Source organism: Schistocerca gregaria, chromosome 3 (genome assembly GCF_023897955.1).
Source record: "Schistocerca gregaria isolate iqSchGreg1 chromosome 3, iqSchGreg1.2, whole genome shotgun sequence".
NCBI lineage: Eukaryota > Metazoa > Arthropoda > Insecta > Orthoptera > Acrididae > Schistocerca > Schistocerca gregaria.
This window is the reverse complement of record NC_064922.1, coordinates 167,981,142-167,999,248: the sequence shown is the minus strand read 5'-3', so window position 1 is coordinate 167,999,248 and position 18,107 is coordinate 167,981,142. Positions and strand designations below refer to the sequence as shown.

The following is an 18,107-nucleotide window of genomic DNA, read 5'->3' as shown; positions in this document are numbered from 1 at the left end:
TGTAGTGCTAGTTCCCACCTGTAGAGTTCTGATAAACTGGTGTCTGGGAGAAGAATACAGATGGCACATGTGGTGAAACAGGAACTGAGGTCATGACTGTAACACTGTATAGTGTGCTCTGAAACAGGATATCGTGTGTTGGCTGTATACACCCTCTGTCCATGCCCACTCATCCTGACTGATAACTGGGTGGTAGTCATGCCAAAGTAAAAGGCCGAGCAGCATTTACATAACAGCTGGAATATAACTTGTGTCGTCCAGAGGTGGCTCTCCCTTTGATAGTACATGTTTTGCCAGGGCTGGAATAAATGGTGGTAGGAGGATGCAAAGGGAAAGTCCTGCAGTGGAGGTGGTCACAGGAGTAGGAGCCATAGGGAAGGGAGATACGTGCAGAAGGAGCATAGGGTCCGACAATGATATTGCGGAGGGTGACGAAAAGCTATTCTAGGTGTGGTGGGCAAAATCTCAAACAGAATGGATCTCATTCCAGGGCATGATTTTATGAAGTCATGGCCTTGTTGAAGTAGCTGACTGATACAGTCAAGACCAGGATAATACTGGGTGAGGGATCATCAGTACCAGGATTGGATGTGATGGCCCAGGAAATCTGCTTTTGAACTGGGCTGTTGTGATAATTGTGTCCAGTGAAGGCTCAAGTGATGTTGGTGATGTATTGCTGTAAAGAGTCTGCATCTGAACAAATATGTTTGCCTTGAATGACAAGGCTGTATGGGAGGGAACATTTGACATGGAAAGGGCAGCAACTTTCAATTTGTAAGTACTGTTGTTTGTTAGTAGGTTTCATGTGGACAGAAGTGTGTAGCTGGCCTTAGGTGAGGATGAGATCAACATCAAGGAAAGTGGCATGGGATTCAGAATAGGACCATGTGAAATTTAATTGGGAGAAGATATTTAAGAGATTCCTGGAATTTTAACAGATCAGCCTCACCATGAGTCCATATACAAAAAAGATGCCATCAATGTGTTAAACCAAACCAGGGAATGAAGGCTTATGGATCCCAGGAAAGTCCCCTCCAAGTGACCCGTGAAAAGGTTAGCATAGGAAGGAGTCATCCTGGTTCCCATGGCCGTACCCCTGATCTGATTTGTATGTCGGCTCCTCGAAGGTGAAGTAAATAAGCAAGAAGAATGTCATGGGCTTGAAATCAGGTGGGCATTGACTGAGAAAATTGTAACAGCAGACAGACTATGTACATGGGGGATGTTGGTGTAGAGGTGTAGAGGGAGATGGCATCAATGGTTACAAGCAAGTGTGTAGTGGGAGCGAGATGGGAAGAAATGTCAGATGATCTAGGAAATGGTTGTTATCTTTAATATAGAAGGGAAGTCTTTGTACTATGGGTTGCAGGTGTCGATCAACTAAGGCAGATATATGTTCGGTGGGTGCTTTGACAGCCAGGATGATCGGGTAAAAGGTGAGGGTGCGTGGTTTGGGTGGGATAAGAAGTTCTATGGATTGAGATATAAGTTCTTGTGAAGGGCCTGAGGTTTCTAGGAGGGACTGCAGGGCAGTTTGAATCACAGGGACGAGATCTTACTGGCAGATACTGTAAGTATAAGTGTCAGACAGCTGTTGTAGACCTTCGCTAACACACTCCTATTGGTCAAGTACCACAGTGGTAGATCCTATGTCTGTTGGGAGGATGATGATGGAGTCATCAACTTTTAGGGAATGTAGAGCCTGGAGTTCTGCAGAGGACAGGTTAGGGTTATGTTGTAAGGACCTGAGGAAAGGTTATGAAGCAATGCTGGATGTAAGGAATTCTATTTTTTGCTGCCCCCACCCCACCTCTGATACATACAATGCATTTAGCTTTTCATTCTTACTAACTCATGCACAACATTTTAGTAGTAATCTCTGTCTTGCATATTATCCTGTATTTTACCTTTAAGCTATCAGGTTTTCAGATCTCATCCAGTACAGTCCCCAACAATCAGTCTTTCCTTCTCATCCCATCCAGTAAGTCTACCCTGACCCAGGGTTCTGGGTGACTTTTCTGAACTGTACCCCTTCCCCTAAATCTCTCCAGTCCTTTTCCTTCATCCCTCAACCTTCCACTTCAATTCTTCTGCCAGAAGAAGGAGCCAGTGGCTCTGAAAGCTTGTAAAAGTTAAATCCTTTTGTGTGTGTGTTCCATTGCCACTGCTTGGTGGGTAGATTTTGTGTCTATCCCTTTGTATTATAGTATCAATAATTGATAATTTTTGTTGTTATTTTAAATATGGTGTAATTCAGAGGTGCCCATACAATAGTTTGTAGGGATGTGCTAGACCTGGAAGTATGGAGTACTTTTAATATTTTGGAAGATAAATGGTGACTTGTAAGTAGCCAAAAAGAAGTTCCAGCTCTGACCCAAGTAAAACCCCATTTAATACCACCTTTTAAATCATTTTATTGAAAGAAAAAATCTGACTACACTACATTTTTCCTTTCCCTAAGAGACAGGAAGGGGGGCACACAGAACATCTAAAAGTTAACATCTAAAAGTTAAGTAAACGTGTAAGCTTTCTGAGTCAGTAGCTCCTTCTTCTGATAGAATGGTTAAAGGCAAAGGAAGAGGAATGAAGGGGAAGCATTGGCAATGTTTAAGGTACCTGTAAACAATCAAACGTGTTTGACAAAATTGCCCGTATCTAGCCATGGATTTGCCAAGCAAACTCATACACACTCAAACAGCATTTGTCAATCTAATCTCACTTTGAAGCAGATTCTGTCTGTCTTCGTAAGTATTTTGACAGTAGGGGTACTGGCCACAAAAGCAGACAGACCAGTCCTGGGATTGACTTTGGCACTGTGTTTAAAGAAGTAGTAGTAGAAGAAGAAGAAGAAGAAGAATGGCTTAAAATGAGAGATTTGTCCATGAATATGTGCTAAAGGAAACATTACCCTCAAAACCTAATGATTACATCAACTTTCTTTGAATGGATAATGATTTTTTTTTTTTTTTTTAAATTGTGAAGGCCCTCCTGAACGAGCAAACTTGTCTGCAGAGTTAACTCTTACCCAGCTATGGATACGTCAAACAAGCCTGTACATTTAAAGCCTGTCAATTTTACCTTACTTTTGAACAGAAGCTTTTTACATGTGCTGTATTTTGGCACTAGTGTGAAAGGCTACAAATGCAGATAAAGCATTTTTGGAGGACAGAGAGCTGCATCAAACCACTCTTTGGACTGAAGGGAAAAAAAAAACCATTGACTTTGGCACTGTATTTACTTTGCCCTTGCATTGAAAAAGAAGACACAAGTTTGTGGAAATTTATTCTCTTCTACTTATTCCTCTCAGACAGTTCATTATAATACCACAATGTAGGAACATATAGCCCACATCATCCATGGAAGAACCAGAGAACTTTGATTTCTTTTATTTCATTCCACTTCCACTTGTATGTGACTTTATGCATAAATACCGATTCTGTTCACAAGCTTTTCATGTGTAATGTATGGCTGGGAAAGATCTATACCTCTACCATTTTGGTAACTGTCAGTGCTATTTTGTTTTTATACTTGACTGCAGTTTCCGTGGTTGTGAAAACCCACAATATAATGAGATAAATTGTAATAAAACAATTTTTCACTAAACATATGCGGCAGAACATCATTACAAATAATGTCTGGCATCTTGTCAAAATTTCCATCAATCAAAATTTCTGGCAAACACTTCAAACTTGACAAAAACATCAAAAAGCACTGTACATGGTCAAGTATTTGGCAAGCATAGTTAAGTTTTACAAAATGTTTGAGTTTATGGGGAGGATTTAGGAAATGGGGAGAGTTCAGAAAAGTCACCCAGAGTCCCAGGTCAAGGCAGACTTACCGGACGGGTTGAGGAGGAGAGACTGATTCAGTCTTCCCCTACCGCTGCTTGGTTGAGTAGATTTGTTATCTATGTAATTACATTATATTTTCAAAACTGATTATTTTCATAGATATTTTAAGTATAGTGTAATACAATTTTACTAAAGATATCAGAAAACATAAACTACTGAAAAATTATGTTTATCCTTGTAAAATAATGCATCTACTTTGACAACAATAATATGGAATTTTTTAGTAAAATTCTTATGGGTTTGGGACAACATCAATATGTGACAAAACTACTTACTTTTCAACTATTACCACTGGCAGTCTTCGTCAAGGTCAGATGAAGCATCAGTAGTTTTATCACATCATCATGTGGTCACACACCCAAACAAGTTTTATTGAAACAGACTCCACCTGTGAAAGCCTACGCTTTCATAATGTAAGGAAACTAGAACCAAATGTAGTCTTCTTTTCTGGAGTTCTAGATATATCGTCACTATGTATACCCACTAACGAAGTTTGTAACAAATAAAGCAAAGCCTGAAAATAAGTACTAATTCCCATATCTATAGTGCAACAGGGAGCAAAGAAAATTTTTATTTTACCTTTTCAACGACTTCTTCTCTAAAGATGAATTTTTAATAAAAATTAGCAGCATGTATTGTGTACAACAAAAAGATGTTTACTGTTATTTTCAGATTTAAGTATTATGTTGGTAAACATAAGTAATGTCAAAGACCGATATGCTTCATTTTTATTAAATTTAAGCCACTGTCTTATTTTATAATCTGTAAGCGATCAGTAGATACTCATGCACACAACAAATCTGTAGTCTGTAAATGAACTCATTTAGAGCATTACATACAAATCATGCTAATGTTCAATGGAAAATGTTATCAGGATGAAACACTTCATACAAAAATAATATAAAACAGTTGTAATATCTAAAATGTAAAACTGCTGGTATATTCTTACCTCCCTGTTGTGTCTTAACCAACACTGGAGCAGAAAGTGGTCCAGGACCAACACTTGTGAATGCTTGCACACGGATAGTGTAGATAGTATGTGAGATGAGATCACTGATTGTTGTCAACTGGTTGTTGTCCACCAATTGTGACTGCCAGGATGCCATTGGTTGATTTGGTGTCGTCGTATAGTAAACCTTATAACCCTATGGAACACAACAAAATAGTCTCTGTTTAGGAGTCAGTTTTCAATGGATTATTTTCACAAGCTTGGACAGTGAAGGACAGTCATTCATGTCATTCATTTTCATTGTTGACAGATTACAATTATAAAAATTAATTTTTGCGTATCACGAAGCTAAACTATAAATACCACATATAAAATATCCTCAGACACCTCAAATCCTCCCACTACCCCCAAGAACCAGATACAACACAGAGCCCCCTTTGTCACCCTATACTAACCTGGACTGGAACAGCTGGACCACATCCTTTGTCAGGACTTGGATTACCTATCATCACACCCTGAAATTAGGGCATCGTACACAAGATCCTTCTCACCCCTCCTAAAGTGGTATTCTGCTACCCATCCAACCTCCACATCCTAGTTCATCTCTAGGCTACTCTCACTCCCAATCTCTTGCCACAGGGGCCATGTACCTTGGAATACCACGGTGCAAGACCTGCCCAATCCACCCTTCCAGCACTTCCTGTCCCAGCCCTGTCACATCCTTATCCTGCTCCATCAGAGACTGGGCCACCTGTGAAAGCACCCATATCATATACCAGCTCTGCTGCAATCACTCCTCAGCTTTTTATATTGTTATGAGTACCAACCAGCTGTCTACCAGGATGAATGGCCACCAGCAAACTGTGCCCAAGAGCAGAGTGTATCATTCTGTGGCACAACATGCACTTGAACACACTTGAGTTCACTGGCTGCTTCATACTGAGTGAGATGGTGCAGTGGTTAGCACATTGGACTCGTATTTGGGAAGACTACAGTTCAATTCCGCGTCCGGCCATCCTGATTTAGGTTTTCCATGATTTCCCTAAATCACTTCAGGCAAATGCCGAGATGGCTCTTTTGAAAGGGCATGGCTGACTTCCTTCCCCATCCTTTCCTAATCCGACGAGACCTTGCTGTCTGGTCTCTTCCCCCAAATTAACCCCCCCCCCCCCCCCCCCACCAACTCCGGACAACCAGCTGCTTCACAACCTATACCATCCAGATCTTCCTCTCCACCACCAGCTTTCCTGAGCTGCACAGATGGTAGTTATCCTCAGACCACATTCTCTGCTCCCAAAACCATACCAGCCTTAACCTACACTGTCCCCACACTCTCCACCCAACTGTTTCTGCCCCCCCCCCCCCCCCCTCCCCTGTCCTATCATCCTCCTCATCCCCTCACCCACACTCTGAGCTGTTCTCTGCCAATGCAGTTAACAGTCTCTTCATCTTCCCTGCTCCTCTCCTTCCTACTCCCTGCCCCCCCCCCCCCCTCTCCCTCTCCCTCTCCCTCTCCCTCTCCCACAGCCTTCCAACACTGTACCTAGCAGCCCTGACCTGCCGACTCTAGTCCTTGCATGCTCCACCAGACACTGCTGTTTCCTCTTCTCTCACCCATACCTGCTGTCCTTCTCCCTTCCCTGGCCCACTCCAGAGTGTTGCTCCCATTTGATACATTTCAGTTATATTCTTGTCAGAGCGGCTGTAGACAGTGGACATATGTGTGTGAGGTGTGCTTGCACGGGTGAAAGTGTGTGTGTGTGTGTTTTTATTTCCTGAAGAAGACTTTGACTGAAAGCTAAATGTATACCAGTCTTTTCATTGTGTCTGTCTGCAACATTCTTGCTTTGTCAGTGAAATTCTGAAAATTCAAAAAAGTAATCAGAATAATGAGCAAAGTTAAGCCCAAGGAACACTGCTGCCCCCTCTTTATCAAACACATGATATTAACTGTTGTGAATCTATACATCTACACAGCACTGCTTTATGTCAAAAGCAACTTAAATGAGTTCGAGACCAGAGAGAACATACATCCCCACAACACCCACACTTCGACATACCAAGACACAGACTCACAAAGACTGCCAACTCACACAAAATAATGAGTTTAAAACTCTTCAATAAACTTCCAGCATCTGCTTGGTCACTGACCAGTAATATTTTCAAATCTAAGATTTACGACTGGTTACTCAAACACCCATTTTGTAAGATAACAGTATATTTTGAAATAATCATTGACAGCCTAGGCCTTCGTGGCAAACGAATCTGCTCCAGTCCTGAATCCATGGACCATTACACCAACAACCTGAAAACAACTTTCGCATCCCGCAACTACCCTCCCGACCTGGTACAGAAGCAGATAACCAGAGCCACTTCCTCATTCCCTCAAACCCAGAACCTCTCACAGAAGAACCCCAAAAGTGCCCCACTTGTGACAGGATACTTCCCGGGACTGGATCAGACTCTGAATGTGGTTCTCCAGCAGGGATACGACTTCCTAAAATCCTGCCCCGAAATGAGATCCATCCTTCATGAAATCCTCCCCACTCCACCAAGAGTGTCTTTCCGCCGTCCACCTAACCTTCGTAACCTCTTGGTTCATCCCTACGAAATCCCCAAACCACCTTCCCTACCCTCTGGCTCCTACCCTTGCAACCGCCCCCGGTGTAAAATCTGTCCTATGTACCCTCCCACCACCACCTACTCCAGTCCTGTAATCCGGAAGGTGTACACGATCAAAGGGAGAGCCACGTGTGAAAGCACCCACGTGATTTACCAACTGACCTGCCAACACTGTGACGCTTTCTATGTGGGAATGACCAGCAACAAACTGTCCATTCGCATGAATGGACACAGGCAGACAGTGTTTGTTGGTAATAAGGATCACCCTGTGGCTAAACATGCCTTGGTGCACGGCCAGCACATCTTGGCACAATGTTTCACCGTCCGAGTTATCTGGATACTTCCCACCAACACCAACCTATCCGAACTCCAGAGATGGGAACTCGCCCTTCAGTATATCCTCTCTTCTCGATATCCGCCAGGCCTCAACCTCTGCTAATTTCAAGTTGCCGCCGCTCATACCTCACCTGTCTTTCAATAACTTCTTTGCCTCTGTACTTCTGCCTTGACTGACATCTCTGCCCTTACTCTTTGCCTTTAAATATATCTGCTTGTGTCTGTGTACGTGCGGATGGATATGTGTGTGTGTGCAAGTGTACACCTGTCCTTTTTTCTCCCTAAGGGAAGTCTTTCCGCTCCCGGGATTGGAATGACTCCTTACCCTCTCCCTTAAAACCCACATCCTTTCGTCTTTCCCTCTCCTTCCCTCTTTCCTGAAGAAGCAACCATCGGTTGCGAAAGCTAGTAATTCTGTGTGTGTGTTTGTGTGTTTTGTTCATTGTGCCTGTCTGCCGGCGCTTTCCCACTTGGTATGTCTTGGAATCTTTGTTTTTAATATATTTTTCCCATGTGGAAGTTTCTTTCTATTTTATTTACATAATCATTGACATTAGTATATAAGAATATTCCTAAAAGAAAAGGAATTAAATTGTAAAACCTTTACTGTAAAATTATTGTTAATTGTATATTTAATGTTCAGACCTATTCCCCTGTAAGTGGTCAATGGTGAATAAACTGAATACTGAACTTAATGTATCATCTTTATGGCAAGTAGCAATCACACTTTTCATAACACTGATGATATTCCAGCTTGTACTTTCCATTGTTTAATCTAAAATAACTTATCACAGGCAACAAGTGGTAAATAATAATAATAATATTATTATTATTATTGTTATTATTATTATTATTATTATTCACTTGAAAATTAAATAGTATGTATGTACACAAAAAAGTTTCTCACAGTGAAAATATTTCATGCTGTCCTCATCTTTCTGAATATACACAGTTTAAATGCTTGGAAAAGAAAGTCATAAAGCCACACTCTGTGGATTTTATTTATTACTAAATGAAACTTGTAATGACCACCCACTGTTATATTGTTTCAGTTTTCACATGTAAATGTACGACTATCAACTCAAATACACATGTAAAAAGTGGTTTATTGAAATGGGCTCTTATGATGCTGACCATCATCTGAATCAATTTATTACTCAACAAAGTGAAGTGGTACTGTTGCCACAGTGGCAGCTCTGTTGTGTTAATGTCCAAGAAAGAGGGAGGGGGAAGTAGAGCAGTAGGTACTGGCAGACACTCCTGTGTTCTAATGTGATGTTCACTGTCGCATTTATTCGTTAGGCCTGTATCTATTTTGCTAACCCAACCAAACATCACTTTGTGAGTGCCACTTGTCTAACGGAAATAGAGTATATAAATGTGCTGTTCCAATTTAGTCCACTCTGTGAAGCAAGATTATCAGTCTCTTTGTAGTATTTTTATTTAATAGAAAGAGGAGGCCGTTGAAAAAGTGGTGTTTAAAAAATTTTATCTCTGTATTACTCCTGCCAAATCATGCACATTATGGAAAATAGCTGCCCAGTGATCACTGGTTGAACATTATTGCAATCAAACATTTTGGGAACTACTAAGTGGGTAATCAACATAAAGAATGTGTGTCATGCTCTAGACTTTTGAGTATAAAAACTAATGGGTTCTCCTGACGAGTGGTGTAGCACAGAGGAATGAAACATGTACCTGGAAAACAAGAAGCTGTTTGATTGAATCACATCAGGTGCTCTGAAATTTTTATTTTTAAATCTATATGAAAATGACTTCATTCATTATTTTTACTTAATAAGTTGTACTTGTTTTATTTCTAATCCTTTGCCATGTGTTTTTAATCATCATATAGACTTTTTTATTTGCCCACCACCTTATGGATAGTTTCAAAGGACTTATTCTCCACTGCCCTCCCTTTCTGAGTTGCCAAATGTTTTGTCACCAGCAAATGACTGTGGATGAGAGCATTTGCAGCAGGAAAAAGTGGATATAATAATTTGCAAAGTAGCCAACTACAAAGGATAATACGGTTGCCTGCAATTAGTGTTGTTTTATTAATTTTGAAAATATTTCTGCATTTGTATATCTCTGATTGTCAAAGAAAGATAAAATGTGCCAGCCCACAGGGACATATTTGATGCTCACCATCCATGTTCACACAGCGACACAACAATGTGCACTACTTTGATTGGAGTGAGACTGTAGCTAGCCATGTGACTCAGTTAGTTCCTGCTATTGTCACATTAGCACTTCCCCTTGCTGGGTAATACATAACATGTGCTTCCTTTGTAAGTAAATGTTTGTTAGTCATGTTTATACAGTGTGATAATATATAAAAATTATGAACTATGGACAATCTCCCATGCTTTCTCTCTCCAGTCACCCAACACCTCCCAAAGTCCCACCGTCCAGCCACAAAGGAGCACTACCCTCATGACTCAGTATCACCCATGACTGGAACAACTGAATCATGTTCTCCAGCAGTGTTTTGACTACCTCTTATTGTGCCCTGAAATGAGGAATATCCTACCCTTGCTGTCCCTCCCACAGTGGTACTCCACTACTCACCAAACCCACACAACATCCTCATCCATCGCTGTTCCACCCCTGCTTCCAATCCCTTGTTTCATGGCTCATATCCCCCTAATAGGCCTACACACAAGACCTGTCCCATACATCTCCCACCACTGCTCGAGTCCAGTCACAAGCAGTCATGTAATCAACAAGCTAAGCTGCAACCATTGTGATGCATTCTACGTGGTCATGATAGCCAACAAGCTGTCAGTCTGCATGGTCTCAGAAATAAAAAGTACTGGATTCCATACAAATGAAAGAGCATGACCCCTCCACCTAGACTGCTTGTCCAATAATACACAGTTGCTCACAGTCCAGCCTCATTGGCCAGAGACTGTGGTAATGTGTGTGAGTTGTGTTTGTGTGAATGTGTGTGTATGTCTACTTTAGAAGAGTGCCTTGTTGGCAGGAAGCTCACTTTTTTTAGCAGTTGTGCCTGTCTGCAACTCAACGTCTCCACTACATGGTGAGTAGCACTCTATCCTTATCATAAAATTATTAACTGTATACTTTGTTCACATTGTGGTATAAAATCACCTTATTTATGAAATGATGTATTCTCAGTAACAAATTTCAGGGTCTTCAAACTAGTAAGAAAGAAATACTCATTCTTAATCCCATATCGTAGTAGCTAATTTGAATCTAAGTGGAAAAAAAAGAGATACAGCAGAGATTAATGTATTTTAGATACAAAAACTGTGCTTACAGTGACTTGTCCATTAGGTGTCTCAGGCTCATCCCACTGAATCACCACCGTGCTGGAACTCAGTGGCCGGACTTGGACATTCCTGGGTGCCGTCCCTGGTTCTGCACAATTGAAGACGCATATGTTAAGAACAACATAGCAAACACTCCTGTCATGAAATCACCTCTACACATTGATGGTCCCAGAAATAAAAAGTAATGGATGCAATACAAATGAAAGATCATGACCATTAGCAAGATGATTATTCAAATATGCAATAATAACTGGTGAAATTAAAACAAGTGCAGAAAACACAACATTTAACTGTGCAGCATCGGCAAAAGCAAAAACCAGTAACAACAGCAACAGAGATACCACAAAATCTCAAACAACTATTGGGTAGATAATGTATTCAATGTAACCAAAAGCTTTAAAAACAGTAAAAATGACAGATTGGGATATTATTGATGAGAAACAGGAATAACTATAGTGTTTACATTCACAAATCATGGCCACAGCTCTAGAACACACTAACTAGCAAGTAACATATCCTATCAAAGCTTAACTACGAAAGAATAAATCTGCATTTTGGGCTTCATAGGTGAAAGCAGCAAAATACTTTGTTGCCTTTTAGTTCATACCTGAATTTGCACCATGCTCTGTTTTCATCCTCCTCATTTTTCTCTTTGTACTTTCATTCTCTCTTTCTCACTCTCTGTCTGCATTGCCTATACAACTGTAGTAATAACATCTCTTTTCTGAAGGGCGCAGATAATGTATTAAACATAACCAAAAAAGTTAAGAACAATAAAGATGACAGACAGGGCTTTCTTACTAAGTTGCATGCTATTTTTGTTTCACTTTCATTGCTCCCATCTCCCTCTTTGAATGACTTCTAATGTTATTCTTCCAACACTTCCCTTATGACACACTGCTTGTGGAATGTCACTCTTCATCAATATCTACTTTCAAATTTTTATATCAACAAGTAGTTAATTTCATTGTTTACAGGAAAACTAGTAGTGACACCTTTGTAAATAATTGTAATTTTGGGAACCATAAACTAACAAAAAACTGAAACCTTGAGAAATATGAGGCACACAGAAAAGGAGCAGTATCTCTTGGAGAAGTGACTTTTTAAAAGTAAGAGTTGAACAACATATCCTGATTTCATATACACTTCTTGGAAGTAGTAGTAGATTATCTTAAAATACAAAGCATCTTGCTTCACTATTCAAACATATTTCTGCTACTAAACTTTTTGGCTTTTGATGCATTGATAACCTCATTATTCAGTGGTAAGCAGATGCTCCTTTGTCCCTCAAAAATTGTTAGTTATTTGTACTTGACTAAAACAATATGAATAAATATTTACCTAAAGTTTCTCAAAATGGATGTATAAGTGTCCAAATAATTTATCTAAAGTATGTTACTAATATCAATAGTACACTATTAGTTTTGGTTCAGCCTTGTTATACATAAAACCAAAACAGTCAAACCTTTATCTGTTTCACATGCAATTAATCAGATTTCATGTGACTCAAACATTGTTAAATTGGACTAACTACACTCCATGTACCACATCATTTTACAACACAAATCAAATTCAGAAATGTTTACTGAGATAGACAATAGATCTACAACAACATCTATACACCACAAACTACCTGTCTGGTGTCAGGTGGATTGTACATCTGGCACAACTATTTTATACAGGTGATTTTCATTCTTCAAAAATGTCATAATGAACAATTTTAGTTGGTTTTCCTATATGTGATTACATCTCAATATCCACTATTCTGGCATTTCTTTGATGATTGACAGGAGGAACTGTTTATGTACAGTGAAACAATTTCAGAAGACTGAGTTCCGTATTTTGATCTTATTTTTGGCATGTTTTGTTTCTATGCTTCTGTGTGGCACTGAGCAACTTTTTGTTGAGCTAAATATTTAGTGCTGACTGCTCTTGTACTTTGTAATTTGTACCTTGTCACTCTTGTGAAGCAAAAATATTTTCCTACACATTCCTTATAATGCCTGTAGTCATCGAGTTTATACCAGATTTACTATCAGTGATGCCACTACCTACACTAACTGATCTTAAAAGTTTGGGTCTGTTGGTCACTAACATGTGAAGAGTTAGTTTTCTATCTGCTAAAAGTAATTTTCAAAGAAGGCGTTCAGAACAATCTTACATGAATCTTTGTCTGTGGCACAAGTCTTCATCATGAAGCTCCCCAATCTATAACTAGCAACTGATTACACAGGTTGACATGGGAAACGACCTTCAAAGCTGATGTTCCAAAGTTGACGCTGCAGAAATCAAGAGTCGAGTAAGTGTGAGAGCTAAATAAGGTGCTTACACATGTTGTTGTGAGTGATATTATTTCATCAAAAATTTGCTCAGAATAACAGGAAGGCAATGTGTGAAGAGCCCATATATATTTTGTTCCATATGGAACTTACATGATAAATTATTGACAAATAACAGAATTTATGCAAAAATCATATTTCGGTTATTTCATCATGAAGGTCCAAGATCAGAGCAAATCATTTGCACCACCCTTTATGTGAAAATGGAGTGAAGGTAAAATGAAATGTTTCAACTTCACTATTCCCATGGTATGGTGCAACGGAAAGAAGTAGAGGGATACAATGAAGAAACTTAAACAAAATCTGGTATCTGAACTTAGATTTGCTAATCATATCTCTACCTCTTGGTCCAGGGCTGCCAATCTCATCTCTAGCAATGTCAGTGGGTACACATAAATTCTCTGAAGTCGTGGTAACTGATGTAAAAAGTGAATCTTGCTATTCCAAATGTAGTACTGAAAATAACCCAAAACCTCTTACTCAAACAGAACTTAACAGTTTGGTGAAAGACATGGGACTCAAGAAAGACTCAGCACAACTTCTGTGATCATGTCTCAGTGAAAATAATGTACTTCCAAAGTGTAAAAAATCGTAATAATGGCATCAGGGAAATATTGTTGAAGATGGTTTAACAGTGTTTTGCAAAGACATCACTGGATTAATAATCAGAGCAGTAGTTCAAAATTATGACAGTAGGCAGTGGAGGTTATTTATAGATTATTCAAAGCAAAGTTTGGAAGCAGTATTGTTACATATTGGAAATGAACCAGCATCAATCCCAGTTGCATATTCAGTACACGTAAAGAGACATACAGTACTCCTTCAAAATTTGAAGTGTGAAAAGCACCAGAGGCTTGTATGTAGTGACTTTAAACTGACTGGCAGTCTTCTCAACCAGCAAACATGGTACACAAAGATGTCTTTATAAATGTGTGAGTGGGACAGTAGAGCACATCATGAACACTGGAGTCACAGAGAGAGGTCTCAGAGGAAAAACCTGATAGTGGGATTGAAGAACATTGTGAATGAGCATTTGGTTAATCCACATCACATTTTATTGCCTCCACTGCACATCAAATGTGTGTGTGTGTGTGTGTGTGTGTGTGTGTGTGTGTGTGTGTGTGTGTGTGTGTGTGTGTGTGTGTGCACGTGCATGCACATGTGTGTGATCTATTTTTGATGAAGGCCTGACTGGCAGAAAGCTTTATTTGTGACAGTCTTCTTGTTGTACCTATCTACGACTCAGCATCTCTGCTATATGATGAGTAGCAACTTTCCTTTTCATAATATTGTTAGATTCCATCCTGGATTTTCCATAGTTAGAAGATATGCTATAATTGTTTAAACAGTTAGGATGTAAAGTCTCCCAAAACCTACATTGTCTAATGTCACACGTAAACAATTTTCTGGACAATTTAGCTGACACACCAGAAGAACATGGGGAACGGTTCCATCAACAACTTAAAACTCTGGAACGTCATTACCCAGGTTGTTGGAGAATAAACATGATGTCTGACTACTGGTGGCATATCACACATGAAAGAGAAGTGACACGCAATGGGAAGAACACAGTGTTCATTCACAGGAAAACGTAAACTGAAGTAATGCCTCCATCTGATAAGTGTCCAAATCAGCGCATTTGCTTCTTCTAATTCATATGTGTCTCATATTAATTTTTTACCATTTTATGGTTCCATTTTACCTCTATCTGCCTGTAATTGCTTTCAGAACTCATTGGGTATATGTTTCAACGCTGGTGGTGGTGATGTGGAGGTGCAAAATCCTCATGTGTTTTAGAGAAACAGGCTTCAGATTCATGACAGACACAATAGATTAGTCAGAAATTCATATTTTCTTGCAAATCCTAGACAACAATACAAAATTTGTCGACCTATGTTACCCTGTTTGACCCACTTTTGATGCTTTTCTTTTCCAGATTATTACAAATTCAGATTATGTAATAACATCAGTAGATATTACTGAGTTCTTTGCAGCAATAAATATGTTGCTAACAATGCCATCCAATCTATCCTTGAAACACATAATCATACCTGAATTTCACTGCTACAAACTTTCGGTTTCAGACAGCTATCTGTTTCTAATGTTACATGGCCATAGTTGCATATAATAAGAGAGGTTAATTCTGGGGCCTGCTCCTGCATTTACTAATACTACATCAATATTCTCTCTTTTGCTCTACAAGTACGTTAAGCTCTCCTCCATGAGTAATGTGAAAGATCTTTCTTTGATCACAACAGGTAATTTGACACTGACTGCATGGAGGGATACTAATCTAACAATGTCCATGTACATGCTACACTCACTCTACTAACTCACTAGCTACTTCCTTTGTTCAGTGCATGCCTGACCTGATGAATGGGTCCTACAATTCTTCAGTCAATAGTGGAGGTTGAGAAACTCCCATCCCAGATGGATGCAGAATTGTCTGAGCCTCTGTTTTAGACTTCCCACTCAAATCTAAATCTGAGGACTGTCATTGAGCCTTAGTAAAATGCTGCAAATAACAACCCATCTTCCACTTTGTGTGCGACAATAGCTGCCAAGTATCTAAAGGAGCTGAGTATGGCCTAAAAACCCAATCATCATTCATACCGATATGAGATATTAATTTCTGGCTATCTTAGACAAGACCTTCCTACAAGCATACCAAATGCACACTGACCTACTTTCCCGACCTACCTGCTATTTTCCTGATGGTCTCCATTACCCACCTATAAAATACATGAATAACTATTGTCATAAGTATGGTGAGGAAATGTGAACGGCATTTCCTCAAATTTGTTAACATGGGTCCAGGATAGTCCTAAGGGAATAATTTCAATTGCATACTCTTAATAAACTACTTCACATGTCCCACAACATGCAAAACGAAAACACTAATCTGAAAAAAGTGCATCACACAATATGCAAGTGAGCATTATAGGCAAAGAAAGTTTTGAAATAAGAATAAAAGCTTTTCAAAACATTCTTTACAACAAACTTTTATCTTTTGTAACAGCCATAAAGAAAACAATAAATTGCTAATCTCATATGAGAACACCAATGCCTCATGGCTTTGTAGGTATTCAGATAGTAACATAGCAAGAGATGTGTATAATGTGCTCATGTATCTGGATCATAGAAAATATGGTAATAATCACAGATGAGAAGAAACAAGCTCAATCAGTGACTTTCACTGTGTCTTTTACTTGATTCTGCAGTACCATCACCCAAGCTAACACTGCCTTTCTCTACTCAGAAATTCCTTCTCGATTTGTCCCCATCTCCCTGTGATCTATTACGTGAGTTCTATTCTAGTATGATGAAAAAAGAAAAAAAGGAATTCGGTTGATAAAAGAATACATTAGTTCAATCTTATCTTCCCCCCCCCCCCCCCTGTTTCCTTCAACAAATGCGTAGCAGTATTTCCACGAAGATGTCATCATGTTATGGTGTACCTGCTCAAAGTAACTTAGCAATAAAACACAAGCACACACAAGCAAAAGCAGCACATGCAGACCACATTAATGAAAAAGTCTCCAACTTACTGCCACCTCCATAGGAAGAATCAGCTAGAAAGGCAAAATAAAATTTCAATTAATCTATTGTGTATAAAGATGGGGCTACAAGTTTGTAGACTATTTAGTTATATTCTCACGATATCACAAACTTATATAATCAGTATTTGAGAGTTTAAAACCAATATTTTACTATTATTCTTTGACAATTACAAACAAAATTTTTATGTCAAATTTTCAGGAATGTTGACATGCAATGAGTTATTAATAACAACGTGACACTGTTGACAAAAAATGAAATTAGTTAGTAAGTGACAACTGTTATATTCTAAAAATCAGAGTGCAGATATTTTATAAAGTGCACATTGCAGTGCTGCTGAACTGGTGAATACCAAGCAGGAAAATAATTAAATCATTGGATGAAGAAAAAATTAACAACATACCAGATTGGTGTGGTACGGCATCTAACACAGGTTAAAGAGTTTTTAACCTACTTGTGAGTGCTATGAGAGAATGAAAGGCATTGTGAGATGAAATTACAGTGACATCAAAGCAGTGATATAATAGTGGATACTTAAGTGCTCGACATAGCACACACTACCAGCATTTAGATTCAAAGAGGGTTGGAGACAAAAAGCAGCTAAACATTTACTAATTTGCTCTCTCTCATTTGCGCAACACCTCACAAACAGTAAGACTACACATTAGAAAATTACAACTTACATCCATCGATTAGATTCCAAGTTTGAGATAAATGCCATCCATCGAATAGTTTCCGAGATTGGGCATGAAAATTGAAAAATTAGCTCTTCAAAAATTGCAAATAAAAATGACGCAAATTTTAAAAAAATTCTCTTCTTAAGTCAAAAAATACTAGGGTACAAAAAATCTTACAAAAATTTTCAGTTTTAGTTAAACAAGACTACTGTTAAAAACTACTGTTGGCATGAAAAAAATTTCATTGAAACGATTATGAGCTATGTAAATTTTTGTGTGGAGTAGTTAGAGTCGCAATATTTGAAATAAACACGGCTGGAGGAGAGAAGACGTTGTACTATTTGGTTCTGTTGTTCATATGAACTGGGATGAAACTTTTTTTTTAAGCACACTCATTTAAATATTTTGTCTGAATATATTGACTATAAGCCACAGATACCAAAAAGCAAATTATAGTACAGCACCAAAGGAAGGAAATT

At 38.9% G+C, this 18,107-nt stretch overlaps 1 protein-coding gene across 3 annotated transcripts in view; it reads right to left on the bottom strand.

Moving 5' to 3' along the window:
* Positions 1-18,107, bottom strand: part of LOC126355778 (tyrosine-protein phosphatase Lar) — a 1,814,905-nt gene that overhangs the window by 93,208 nt on the left and 1,703,590 nt on the right. For 2 of the 3 annotated variants that reach the window (XM_050006182.1, XM_050006184.1), the window contains 3 exons: positions 16,942-16,965; positions 11,042-11,142; positions 4,801-4,996 (listed from right to left, as the gene is read on the bottom strand). In XM_050006182.1, coding sequence (XP_049862139.1) covers positions 4,801-4,996; positions 11,042-11,142; positions 16,942-16,965 — 321 coding nt within the window. The remainder of the gene's footprint in view (positions 1-4,800; positions 4,997-11,041; positions 11,143-16,941; positions 16,966-18,107) is intronic. The other variant, XM_050006183.1, reaches the window with a different exon arrangement.